At 50.0% G+C, this 11,233-nt stretch overlaps 1 protein-coding gene across 3 annotated transcripts in view; it reads left to right on the top strand.

Moving 5' to 3' along the window:
* The first annotated feature begins 4,821 nt into the window (after positions 1-4,821).
* Positions 4,822-11,233, top strand: part of PIGG (phosphatidylinositol glycan anchor biosynthesis class G (EMM blood group)) — a 28,592-nt gene continuing 22,180 nt past the window's right edge. For 2 of the 3 annotated variants that reach the window (XM_031439619.2, XM_031439616.2), the window contains exons 1-2: positions 4,822-5,085; positions 5,999-6,204. In XM_031439619.2, coding sequence (XP_031295479.1) covers positions 4,932-5,085; positions 5,999-6,204 — 360 coding nt within the window. In that variant the 5' untranslated portion in view covers positions 4,822-4,931. The remainder of the gene's footprint in view (positions 5,086-5,998; positions 6,205-11,233) is intronic. The other variant, XM_064489169.1, reaches the window with a different exon arrangement.

The raw sequence follows: 11,233 nt of genomic DNA, 5'->3' as shown, positions 1-11,233 counted from the left end.
AAATGCTTTCCTGTTGGGCTGAACAGAGAGAGGGGATTGTGGGAGAGGAACTGCACCACGTGGGGAGGCTGAGGAGGATGAGAATCACGGTCAACAAGGTCCGTGTGTACAGAATTCGCTCTTTCTCATCTTTCCACCCTGAATGAGAACACTGTCACTCTCCTGCTAGGAGGAGGGAGGATGTCTCCCATGGGGGGTGGGGGTGGGGGCGGGGGATGGATGTGTTGTCTCCTGCTGCCAGGAAGACAGAGGGGAAAGCTCCGCACGTCCCTCTTCACCTGTTTTGCGGGAGACGGAGTCGTTTGTTTTCTCTTTGCTGTTTTCTCTGTAAAAGTATCCAAAGCTATAAACAATGCTCAGGCTTCCTTCACCTCTGAGTCCTGTCCCTGGGGTTTGGCCTCGCACAGGAGGTGGGACACGTTCTTCTGACATGAAGGGGCTGGGCAGGCAGACAGGGACAGGGTGGGTGAGGGCCCAGGCTTGTTCTTTTCTCATGTGTTGGGAAGATGATTCTGCTCTTGCCAGATGGGATCCACTTTCTCCATTAATGATCTGGCAAGGTATCAGCTGAAAAGAGGAAGAGCCAAGGTCAGAACAGGGAGAAGCTGGTGATAGATGCTGGGGTCTCCTGAGCAACGACTGTCGGAGGCACATGAACATCCCTGTCTCTGGGCCACCGCGTTCACGGCCGATTTGGTGTGCAGGTGACTGAATGTACGGTGCTATCATTGGCCCACTTTGGGGTGTTGTCTCCAGCTCACCTGAGCGGTGCCAACCTGCCAACTAAGATGGGGCTCATCCAGGGGTGGCATTGTGCCACAGAAGGGAGAAGCAGGAAGTACTTGAGCTTAAGTGACTTGTAAAAGAGTGACTCTCTGAAGTGGCTGAGGGAGGAGACCAGCTGGGTATCTCTTTGTTTGTTGGAAATTGGGGCTGGATGTTGTTTATTTGCTGGCTGTGGTAAATAACTCTCCAAGTGGAGGTGTCTGTACAAAGGGTCTAGCAGGATGGGAGAGTGAGGGTCAGTCCTGGTGCCAAGAAATTCCAAGAATTTGTAGTAGCTCAGACTCAGGCCTTTTCTCAGAAATAGGCAGAGAGGGGAGTTGGCTTTGGTCATCGTAAAGCTAACTGGCTCCTCAGCATTCACAACAGAAGGTTCCCAGTATGAACTGATTTGCAGGAGCCAGCGTGTCTGCAGTGCTCAGCCCTCACCCTCAGCCCCCAGGTGGTGCACCTTTCATAGGAGAGATGTCACAGGGAGACAGAGAGGATGTGGACAGTGTCTCTCTTACATGGGTCATTTCTTCAATAACATGAATTCAAAACAATCAATACGTCATTCAGGCATCTTTAGAAATGACCTGCCCTGGGCTCTAACAACACACACACACACACAATACATATAAATATAAATGTATAAATACACACACACACACACACACACACACACACAAGAAAGAGATAGACAGGAACACAGAGAGGCAGAGGGAGCAAGAAATAGACAAGACAGACAGACAGACAGACAGACAGACAGACGAGGCACTGAGAGACAGAGAATGAACACGGGAGCTGGGAATGGGTGGAAGTCACACACTTTTCGTAAGTCAGTTTACCTGTCGGAACCCAGGCACAAGGTCCAACCACCCTGCATGTGTGGGTGTGGGAATCACACAAGGCCAAGTGACCAGGAGGCAAGAACGCAGGGAGCCATGGTGGGGCAGCCCACCACACAGGCCGAGAAGAGACACTGGCACCTGAGTCTGAACATAACAGGAGGACCTGGAAGGCTGTATGCCAGAGCGGACAGTGTCTGAATTGTATTTCATTTCAACCCACCCATGGGGGAGACTGGGAAGCAGGCAGCAAGGAGAGTGACTTTCTCCAGACCCCAGAGCAGAGCCAGGCCTGTGTGGGGTGTGCTCTGTGCTCCGCCAGCCCTCTGTGGAATCCTTCCTTTGCTGAGTCTGAGCATGAGCTCCCTGTGATGCCAGCCCATGGGTGTTACAGGGGCTGTAGGTGTTTATAGTCTACAGACCTGATGGCTTCCCTAGGAAGCAGAGGCCAGAACGACCCCCCATGGTGCAGATGGGGGGGCTGGGGAGACCCGAGAAGCACGTGGCTTGTCCAGGGTCACAGCACTTCTGAGGAGGGGGAGCCGGGTCTGAACCTAGCTGTGTCCTCAGAACTGGGGCCCTGGCTGCACCCAGGCCTCCCCAGGGCTGTGGGGTGCACTGGCTTGGTGTCACTGTGCATGGACATGGTATGGGGTGAGAGGTGAGCAGTCGGGAGCCCAGAGGGGCCCTTGGGGAGATTGGTGTAAGGAGGAAGCTTGGGTAAGGGGACCCCAGGAAGTGACCTCACTTCCCTGGCAATAGAGCCCAACAGAACCTGGGACATAGGTCACCAGGCACCCACTCTCTAGAGAAGCCCCCTCCCCAGCTCACTTGGTTGGAGACGCTCAAACAAACATGTTCTGTTGTGTCCCAATATCCTGAGGCCGTGGCCACACTATTTTCTCCTACAAGATCCTAAAAAATGACATGATGGCTCAATGCCATGTGATACCCTGGATAATTTTAATGATGAAATAAAATAATGCTTGCAAGAGACAGGTTTAAGAGTGGGTTTGAGCCTGGTGGGGCAGGCGCTCATACTCTCACACTGTGACCTGGTCCCTTTGTCCTACTAAGTAACTTTGGGAGGGCCCATTCATAGCCACAGTCTCCCTCTCTCACTGCATCAGGGACCTCCAGCAACTCCAGGCTGACACGTCCAGTCTAGTGGGGAAGGGTCTTTCCTTTCTTGGGTTCCATAAAAAGTCACAGCTTTCAATACCTTTGGTCTAGCTTGGGTTATATCTCATCCTTGAACCGATCAGAGCACCAAGAGGATGGAACATAAGACTGGATAGATGTGGGATCATACACCCATCTTCAAGGTGAGTGGGACATGGGATCAGCCCTCTGCGACTGTTTGGACCAGATGCAGGTGTAGTTCCTAAAAACTGAGGTGCTGAGAATGGATGCTGCATTGAGGAAAGCAGCAGACTCCACACCGCTGACTGCCCACTGCACAGCTGTGGGATCTGAAGTCCAAGGAAGGAAGGGGTTTGGGTCAGGGGCTGCAGCCGCCCACCCAGTGTTCTTCCTGTTCTCCCAGGATGGCAAGAAGCTCTTCCACTTGCTCAAAAAGCAACTTTGCTGTCGCTGGTAAACTCAGGACTCCTGCCTTGGACACTGCATCTCTGTATCTCAGAGACTGGGCCAGAACAGCCCACGTGCCCTCGCAAGACACATACACCTCATCTGCATCCCTGGGAGGCGGAAGCCCAGGCATCACATCTGTCCCTTGGCTACACTAATTACCCATCCAAGAAAAAAACATGCTCCTTTTCCAGTCTCTTCTGTCTTCTTTACAAAGAGCAGAGACCAAATACCAGGGTGTTAAGGAGACTCTTGCTCAGTGAGGCAGTGGGAGTCTGGAGGACTATCCCATACCACAATACCACCGTTGGCAGCTTTCCAAAGCCCACAGGGCATGGGCTTGGGATGCACTCAGGTTTCTAAGACCACACAACCTCAGCGTGAAACTGTCCACTGGGAGGCCTAGTTGCTCCTGTATCTCTGATTCTTAATGAGCATAAATGTCAAAGGTTTGTTCCAACCAGAAGGCCAAAGGATAGCAGGACCACATTCAGTGTTCGGAGGGTTATTACCTCTCTCGGCAGGCTAAGAGGCTCTGAGGGTGGAGGCACCCTCAACCACAGGGATGTTTGAAAATGAAACATCCAAAGGGGCTGTCTACACTGCCCCAGCTCCTACTCTAGCCCCAGCCCTAGTGCTAGACACCAAGCCCAATCTAATCAACACAAATACACCATTAAAGAACTGGACCAGTATCCCTATAAATATGAATATAACAATTCTCCACAAAATAGTAACAGCATGAAACCAACAGCCGATTGAAGGGACTATGCCATCAGCCAGCGTCTCTACACCAGCAATCCCAGATTGTTCAACATATTAAAGCCAAGCAATGTAATACACCACAATAACTGTGTGCAGTAAAAACACAAAATCATCAACTGATGCCGAAAAAGCTTTAAACAAAACCCAATGCTATTTCATGAAATAAACACTCAAGAAAGCACAAATAGCACTAGTCAGTCCCCTCTGAGGCAAAGGAGCTGGGCCTTTATACCGCAACCCGTCTTGAGCTCAAGGTGTTTGGGCAGCGACAACTCCCAGCGCAGCAGATCCCACCAGCCAAGGGCAATCGTTCAGAGAAGACGGTAGCTGTGAGCTGCGGCCCCTGCGTGCCCAGAAGCCAGGGATGGAGGCACTGGACACTGAAGGGGTCTGGATGGAGCCCCAACAATGTCCCGGAGTTCAACGCCGCACAGGGGGCCCTGACCCGGGACGTCAGCCGGAGTTTCTGGAGGTCACCTGGCGATGCAATGGCCTGACTCGAGGCCCGAGCCACAGACCGCGTCCTCTGCACACACCTGCCCACGACACAAGTGGCTCTGAGGGCGACGGCACCTGACTCAGCAGGCTCACAGAATGTGTGACAGCTCCTAACAGGGGGCAAGCACACGGCAGGGCCACAGACACAGACACAGACACAGACACACGAACACACTGACGCAGCACACGGGACACCTCACTGCCCCCCGGGGCTGGCGGGGCCTCGCGGGCAGGCGCACCGGAAGTACACGAGGAGCCGGGAGCCCAGGGCCGCCCCGCCCCGGAAGCGCCCGCCCCCTTGTGCGCATTTCCGGCGCGCAGACTGACGGATAGACGACGGGAACCTGTCAGGCCCTCCGGTTCGCGCTTGCTCAGAGGCTGCTTGCTCGGGGCGGAAGAGGCTGCTTCTGGCGAGACTTGCACGGGGGTCTGGGAACCTGGCTCCCGGCCCGGCGGGTGGGCGCGATGCGGCTAGGCTCCGGGGCCTTCGCCGCCTGCTGCGTAGTGATCGAGGTGCTGGGGGTCGCCCTCTTCCTTCGGGGATTCTTCCCGGCCCCCATTTGTTTCTCTTCCAGGACGGAGAACGAAGCAGAGCCCCCAGCGCCCGAACCCTCGTCTGGTACGGACCACTCCCCAGGCATCTCTGCTCCCTGGGCCCCACATTTCCCCGGAGGACCCTCCTTATGAGCTTTGCCTCTTGGACTTCTTTCCAGGGTTCCCGAGTGGTCTCCTCGTCCATTCTGATCCTCACCCCCAAGAGCCCCCTTCTTACCGCTCCAGTCTCCTTTTCTGTATCCTACAACTTTTTGGCAAGCCCCACTACCAGCCTACTACTAAGATCCTACTCCTTGGTCACCATAAAGTAAGCTCTCTACACCCGTGAAAAGCAAGCCTCTCCCCAGCACTCCTCATCCAGTGACACCCCGACCTCCTTCCCTGAGCAGGTGTTTGGGTCACTCACTGTTCCAGGCACCCTTTTTGCTCAGTAAGACACAACAGATGAGATTCCTGCCGACCTCTCGTGTTTTCTTCTATGATATTCCTCCAAGACCCCGTTTTGCTCAGTAGTTAAGACCTCCCTGCATAGACCCCCCTTCTTAGCCCTCACCTATCCAGCAGTATATACCAGGTAAAGACACTCAGGTTTTGGACCAGATCCACACAATACCAGCTGCTAGCCATGTAAACAGTTTGTAAATGCTCACCCATCCCCTACCTGTAGCACTGTGTTTGGGGTCAGGCGCCCTGGTGTCCCATTCCAGGACACTCAAGAAGGACACTCCCTTGTCCCAGTACTCCTCACCATGCTAAGGGCAGTTTGCTACTTAATACTGGGGATCTCTGAGCTTCCTTGTTGCCCACCCCCTGAACCCAGCGTTGTCTACCAAGAACAGGCCTTTTCCTTTGGGTCAGGATATGTAGATGTGACAGAGTATGTGCTGGAGAAGTAGGCAGAAACTACATTAGAAGGTGTTTGAATGCTACATAAAGTTTAAAATTCAATTTCCTTTTTTTCTTTCAAACACTTTTAGGAGCCAGTTCCAACTGGACCAAGCTCCCACCACCTCTCTTCAGTAAAATTGTTATTGTGCTGATAGACGGCTTGAGAGATGATTTTGTGTTTGGGTCAAAGGGTGTGAAATTTATGCCCTACACAACTTACCTTGTGGAAAAAGGACCATCTCACAGTTTTGTGGCCGAAGCAAAGCCTCCTACAGTTACTATGCCTCGAATCAAGGTAAACAGTTTGACTTAACATATTACAGATCATGGTTTGGCTGTTTCAGAAGTTTAGAGGGACTCCCTGTAGTCTTTTACTTGGAGTCCCAATTTTAACTAAGTGAAAATTAGTTTGGTGCTGTCAGCCTGGCTGGGGCAATAGAATGCTGAAGAAGCCTCCCATTGGATGGAACTGAGCCCCATGATTTGTGCCCTTTGCCACATAGCCAAAGCTCGTGCTTCATGGGAAGCATAAAAAATTTTCAGCCAGATCTTCTAGGCCAACCTGATTCAAGAGATACCGTCCTCGTTGCTAACCTGCTATCTTCTTTAATCATCAGTGGATCAGTTTTAATTCTGGAAGGAACCTCTAGGGTCATCTAGTTCAGTCTCTTTACTTTGTGGATAAGGAAGCAAACTCAGATAAGTCAAATGACTTGTCCAGAATTGTAGTGTACACAGTGACCAAACCAACATGATCTGGCTTCAACAGATATCTCTGATTCTACTCTATAAACTGTCTTCATGTGTTCAGCCTAGTGGGTGTGCCTTTGAAGTGCACAGTGATTTACCCAAGAACTGTGGGTAAAGAGAAGAGTAAAGCTTTACTGATTGGCTTTAAAACTATTTATTGAGCAACTACTGTGTGCTGATATTGCAGTGGATATACAGTTGGGGGAAAATAGTATCTCTGTCTTCATGGAACTTTCAGTCTCTAATAAGAGACACAGCTGTTAAACAAATGAATGTGCAGTTACGAAGTGTGATTAATGCCTAATGAAAAAACAGGGTGTGGTGCTCAGTGCTGGGTAGGGGGCTCAGTTTAGATTGGGGTGAAGCAGAAAAGCCTGTCTAAGGAAATTACATTCCAGCCTAGATCCCAAGGATGAGTAAAGGGGTGGGATCAGAAAAGGACAGAAGAGCTTGAAAGGTTGTGAGTACCCTGCAAGTCAGTGTGGTGTAGAAGTCTGACCAAGCCTTACTTCTGTGGCTGCTCATGGGACACATTATCATTTGGTGAGGAATCATTTTTTGATTTAAAGCTTGAGGGCAATGTTGGTAGTTACTCAGTAAACATTTACTGGGTGAGTAAAGCAGCCTGGAATTGAAGGGGTTAATGCCACATATTTCACTGACCTTTTCTCTTGAGCCTCCCACTCTCTGGCACTTCTGGATGTAGTTTGTCCTTCATTCAGCGATATTTATTGAGCATCCACTGTGTGCCAGGCACTGCTCTAGGTCAGAGGGTTCAGTGAAGAACAAGACAGCAACTGTCTTATTCTCGTGAAGCTTACTTTCTAACTGAGGGGACAGAAAATGTGTAAGTGTACAAATAAGTAATCAGAACAGTTTCAGGAAACAACCAATGTGATCGAAGAAATCGAGGAGGAGAATGTGATAGTGATGGGTGGGGTCATCCTCAGTCTGGATGCTCAGGGACAGCCTCTCGGGAGCGGTCCTTCTGTAGAAGCAGGTCCTGTGAAAGCTGGAAGAAAGGCACCTGGGCTCCAGACCATCAGAATTGCTGATTTCCGCATCTGTCCTGTCAGAAGTGGGGAAGGCACCCGTTCCTGCTTCATTCTGATGAGGAGAGTGCTGTTAGGAATCTGGGCAGTTTGGTAAGAAAAAGTATCGTGAGCGTGCGTGTTCCAGGTTCTGTTCCGTCCTGCACGTGGGCCAGGGTGTTTCCTAGGGCCTCTCTTTTCCAGTTTGTTACCTTTCACCAAACCAGTGTTCTGTTTAATTTTGTTTTGGTGTGGGTGCCTTGTAGGTTCTTACTCCTCATTCTCCATCCAGGAGGAGCTGGAATACAGGAAGTCCGTGCTGGAGTTAGGGTCACACAGCTCTGGAATTTGATAGGATCGGGTGGTGCTGGCCAAGGAGTGTGTGCCCTGCCCTGCCTCTACTCAGGGAAGGGACTTAGTTCACCTGGAGGTGTTGATACAATTGTCATGAAACGTCAGTTTTAAAATTTCAAGACTAACATCTCTGGTAGCACTCTCCCATGTTAGGATTCTGCAGTAGCTTCCTTCTAAAATTTTGTAACTAATTTTTGAATGTCTTTCCTTTTGGGGGGAATTTATAGTCATAATAAGGAGCAGTGACCGCTGGCTGCAGTGAGCACATAGTGCAGCAGTATCTCATGCACTTTCACAGCAGCCCTGAGGGCTGGGCTCCGTGAGGTAGGCACCACTCTCTTCTCCATTTCCCTGATGGGGAATTCTCACATTCTCTTTCAGTGGTCTCTGTAGAGCCCTCCTTAATTCTCAGAAGGCAGGAAACTACTGTCCCATGGGCCGCAGCGGTCATTGGAAAACCTCCAAGAAGATGACAGACTTGAGCTCTCACTTAGACTTCCTAGAACTCTCAGCTGCAACTCAGCTGCTGCCTGCATGTCTCCTGGGGCACAGGGGACACCAGGTAGTCTCTGCCCTTTGAAAATGTCAGTGTGAACCCAAACCAGTGTGAGGGGCGAAGTGCCTTGTAACAGCCCAGAGGGAAGGACAGGCAGATTCGAATACCTGAAAGCAGAAAACCCTCAGTGGTAGAAGGCGCTAAAAACAAAGTCAGCTGACAAATGATAAACTGGAAAGATTACAGTAACACAACAAACAAGGGGTTAACCCTGTGGTATGTAAAGAGGACCCGACCAAAGACAGCAACTCAGTGACAGCTGGACAAAGGGTATAAAGAAGTCCACAGAGGAAAAATTGAAAATGGCCAGTAAACATATGAAGAGATTCTTAACTTCACTGGTAATCAGATCAAAGTCAAACTAAGACAATATGTAAGGCCGGTTTTTGTCTATCTCATCGTGCAAATTTACAGACGGTTGATAACCTACGCATCACAAGAAATGAGGTGGACAAATGCTCCTCGTACTGTCGATGTGAGTATGACTGGACTGAGCCAGCACACCCACCACTTCCACCCTTGTCCAGTGTACTGCGGCCTCCAGCTTGGCCTATAAAACTCTCCCAGCACCATTTCTCGCCCAGAATGTGTCCAAACACAGATCGGGTCACACTGCTCTACTTCTTAAAATCCTCAGTGGCTTACACGCTGCCTAATCACCTGGGCCTGGGTGCCGTGTGGCCTTGCGCCTGTTTACCTCTTCAGCCTCCCCCTCTTCCTGTGTCTTTAATCCACACAGGTCACACATAGCTCCGTCCCTAACGTGTGCTGCCCTCTTTCACCTTGCGGTGTTTGCCGTTTGCTGTGCTTCGCCCTGGGAGGGCCCACCTCACCCCACCTCACCCCACCTCACCCCACCTCGACAACACTTCCCCTTCCACACCTCAGCTCAAATGGCCCTTCAGTTGGAGGCTTTTTAAAAGCAACAGACATTAAAACGGTCTTGGATAAATACATTATACATCCAACCACGAGTGCTTTGTAGCTACTGAAAACAAAAGATGAAGTACCTGTTATGTTTTCTGTGGAAAGGGGTTCATGATATGTTATTAAGTGAAAAAAGCAAGTTGCAGAATTATTTATATCGTTTGTTACCCTTTTGGTAAAAAAAAGTGTATACTTTGTATATTTATGATTATACACATGCAGAAAAAAGTATGAAAGGATACTCACTCGAAGTAACTGGTTACCTTTAGGGAGTTGAATTTTGGGGTGAAAGGCTCACATTTTTTTAAAAATTACTTCAGAGGAGGGAGGGTAATAATTCAGTGGCAGAGTGCCTTTTTAGCATGCACAAGGTCTTGGGTTCAATCCCCAGTCCTTCCATTTAAAAAAAAAAAAAGAACAAAAAAAAACTTCATTGAGATAGAATTTTTATACAGTCCATACAGTTTGATGAGATTAACAGATGTCCATCCATGCAGCCCGCCTCGAGTCTGGATTCTGACCTCCGCCCCAGCGGAGATAGCTGTTGCTGTTGCTTCATTGACTTGCTCAGACTAGTTTGAGAGAGTCTGTCTCTGCCAAGGTCCAAGTGTTCAATAACTGATGTCTCTGCTTGTTTGGTTTTTCAATTCTTGGTTGTTTTTAAGCCGAGGTCGCCCGGGTCAGCAAGGCTCCGTGGTAAGCAGTGCTTGGTCAGCGGCTGTGCTTTAACACATTATGCGGCGTGGCTTCCGCCCTTTGCAGGGTTCTGTGTGCCACACACTCCTGCTGAGTCAGTTTATGGTCAGCCCTGCCTCTCACTTTTGAGCAGGGCCTTCTGTTCAGCTGGAAGTAACAGGTGACCAGGCCCTCTCTGTTCTCTCCTGAATGTGCGTGCAGCCCTGTGTGTGCACGCGGCCTTCCGGGTTCCAGGAATACATGGGAGCTCATGGAAGTCCATCATAGCTGTCCTGTTCCCCAGATCCCTTTTTCAGTTTTTTGCTGGTCTCTTACTACAACCAGCGTAGAAGCCTCCAGGCACTGTGACGGTGGCCTTCCCTGTGTTCACCTCATCCCTGGCAGGGGACTTTTCCCTGGAGGGCAAGATCGGGGAGGCTCCTCCTGGCTGTCATGGCTGCCGCATTGCTGGGTGTCAGGGAGAGGAGCAGCCCGAGTTAAAACGTCACAGGTACGCATAGCTCTTACCGAAATTCTCAAGTTTGTCTTGAATAAGAACGTTTCAATTTGTGTATATCCTTGCTGAGTTTTCAAAGTCCTGAAATGGTTGTTTTTGGCAGTTTTATCCAGTTTTGTCGTTGTTCTTAGGGGAGAGGATTTGCTGAGCTCCTCATTCCTGAAGTCCAGGATTAATTTATATTTGTATTAATTTGCTATTAAAGAAGTCTTGGCAAAATTATTACGCCTGTTGGCATTATCCACACTCCTGTTTATTTTCATCACACAGGCCCCTGAATGCTAGTGTCATGGGTTGTCTGCTAACTGCAGATCACAGAGACATATTTAGACTGTGGTAAAATGAGGGAAGTTTTGACTTAATTCTGTGATAGAAAGGCGTGAGGACATGTCACACCCACCCTCTTCTCCAAGAAATTAACGGTGCCAAGTTCGGGGGCGGGGTCCCACCAGCGCCCCTGGGCCATTTTACTGTGAGAATTTCTGAGAGTTCACGTTTGGAGACTGCTTTCCTC

Source organism: Camelus dromedarius, chromosome 1 (genome assembly GCF_036321535.1).
Source record: "Camelus dromedarius isolate mCamDro1 chromosome 1, mCamDro1.pat, whole genome shotgun sequence".
Classification (NCBI taxonomy): Eukaryota; Metazoa; Chordata; class Mammalia; order Artiodactyla; family Camelidae; genus Camelus; species Camelus dromedarius.
The sequence above is the reverse complement of the archived record's forward strand: the minus strand, read 5'-3'. Positions and strand labels throughout refer to the sequence as shown.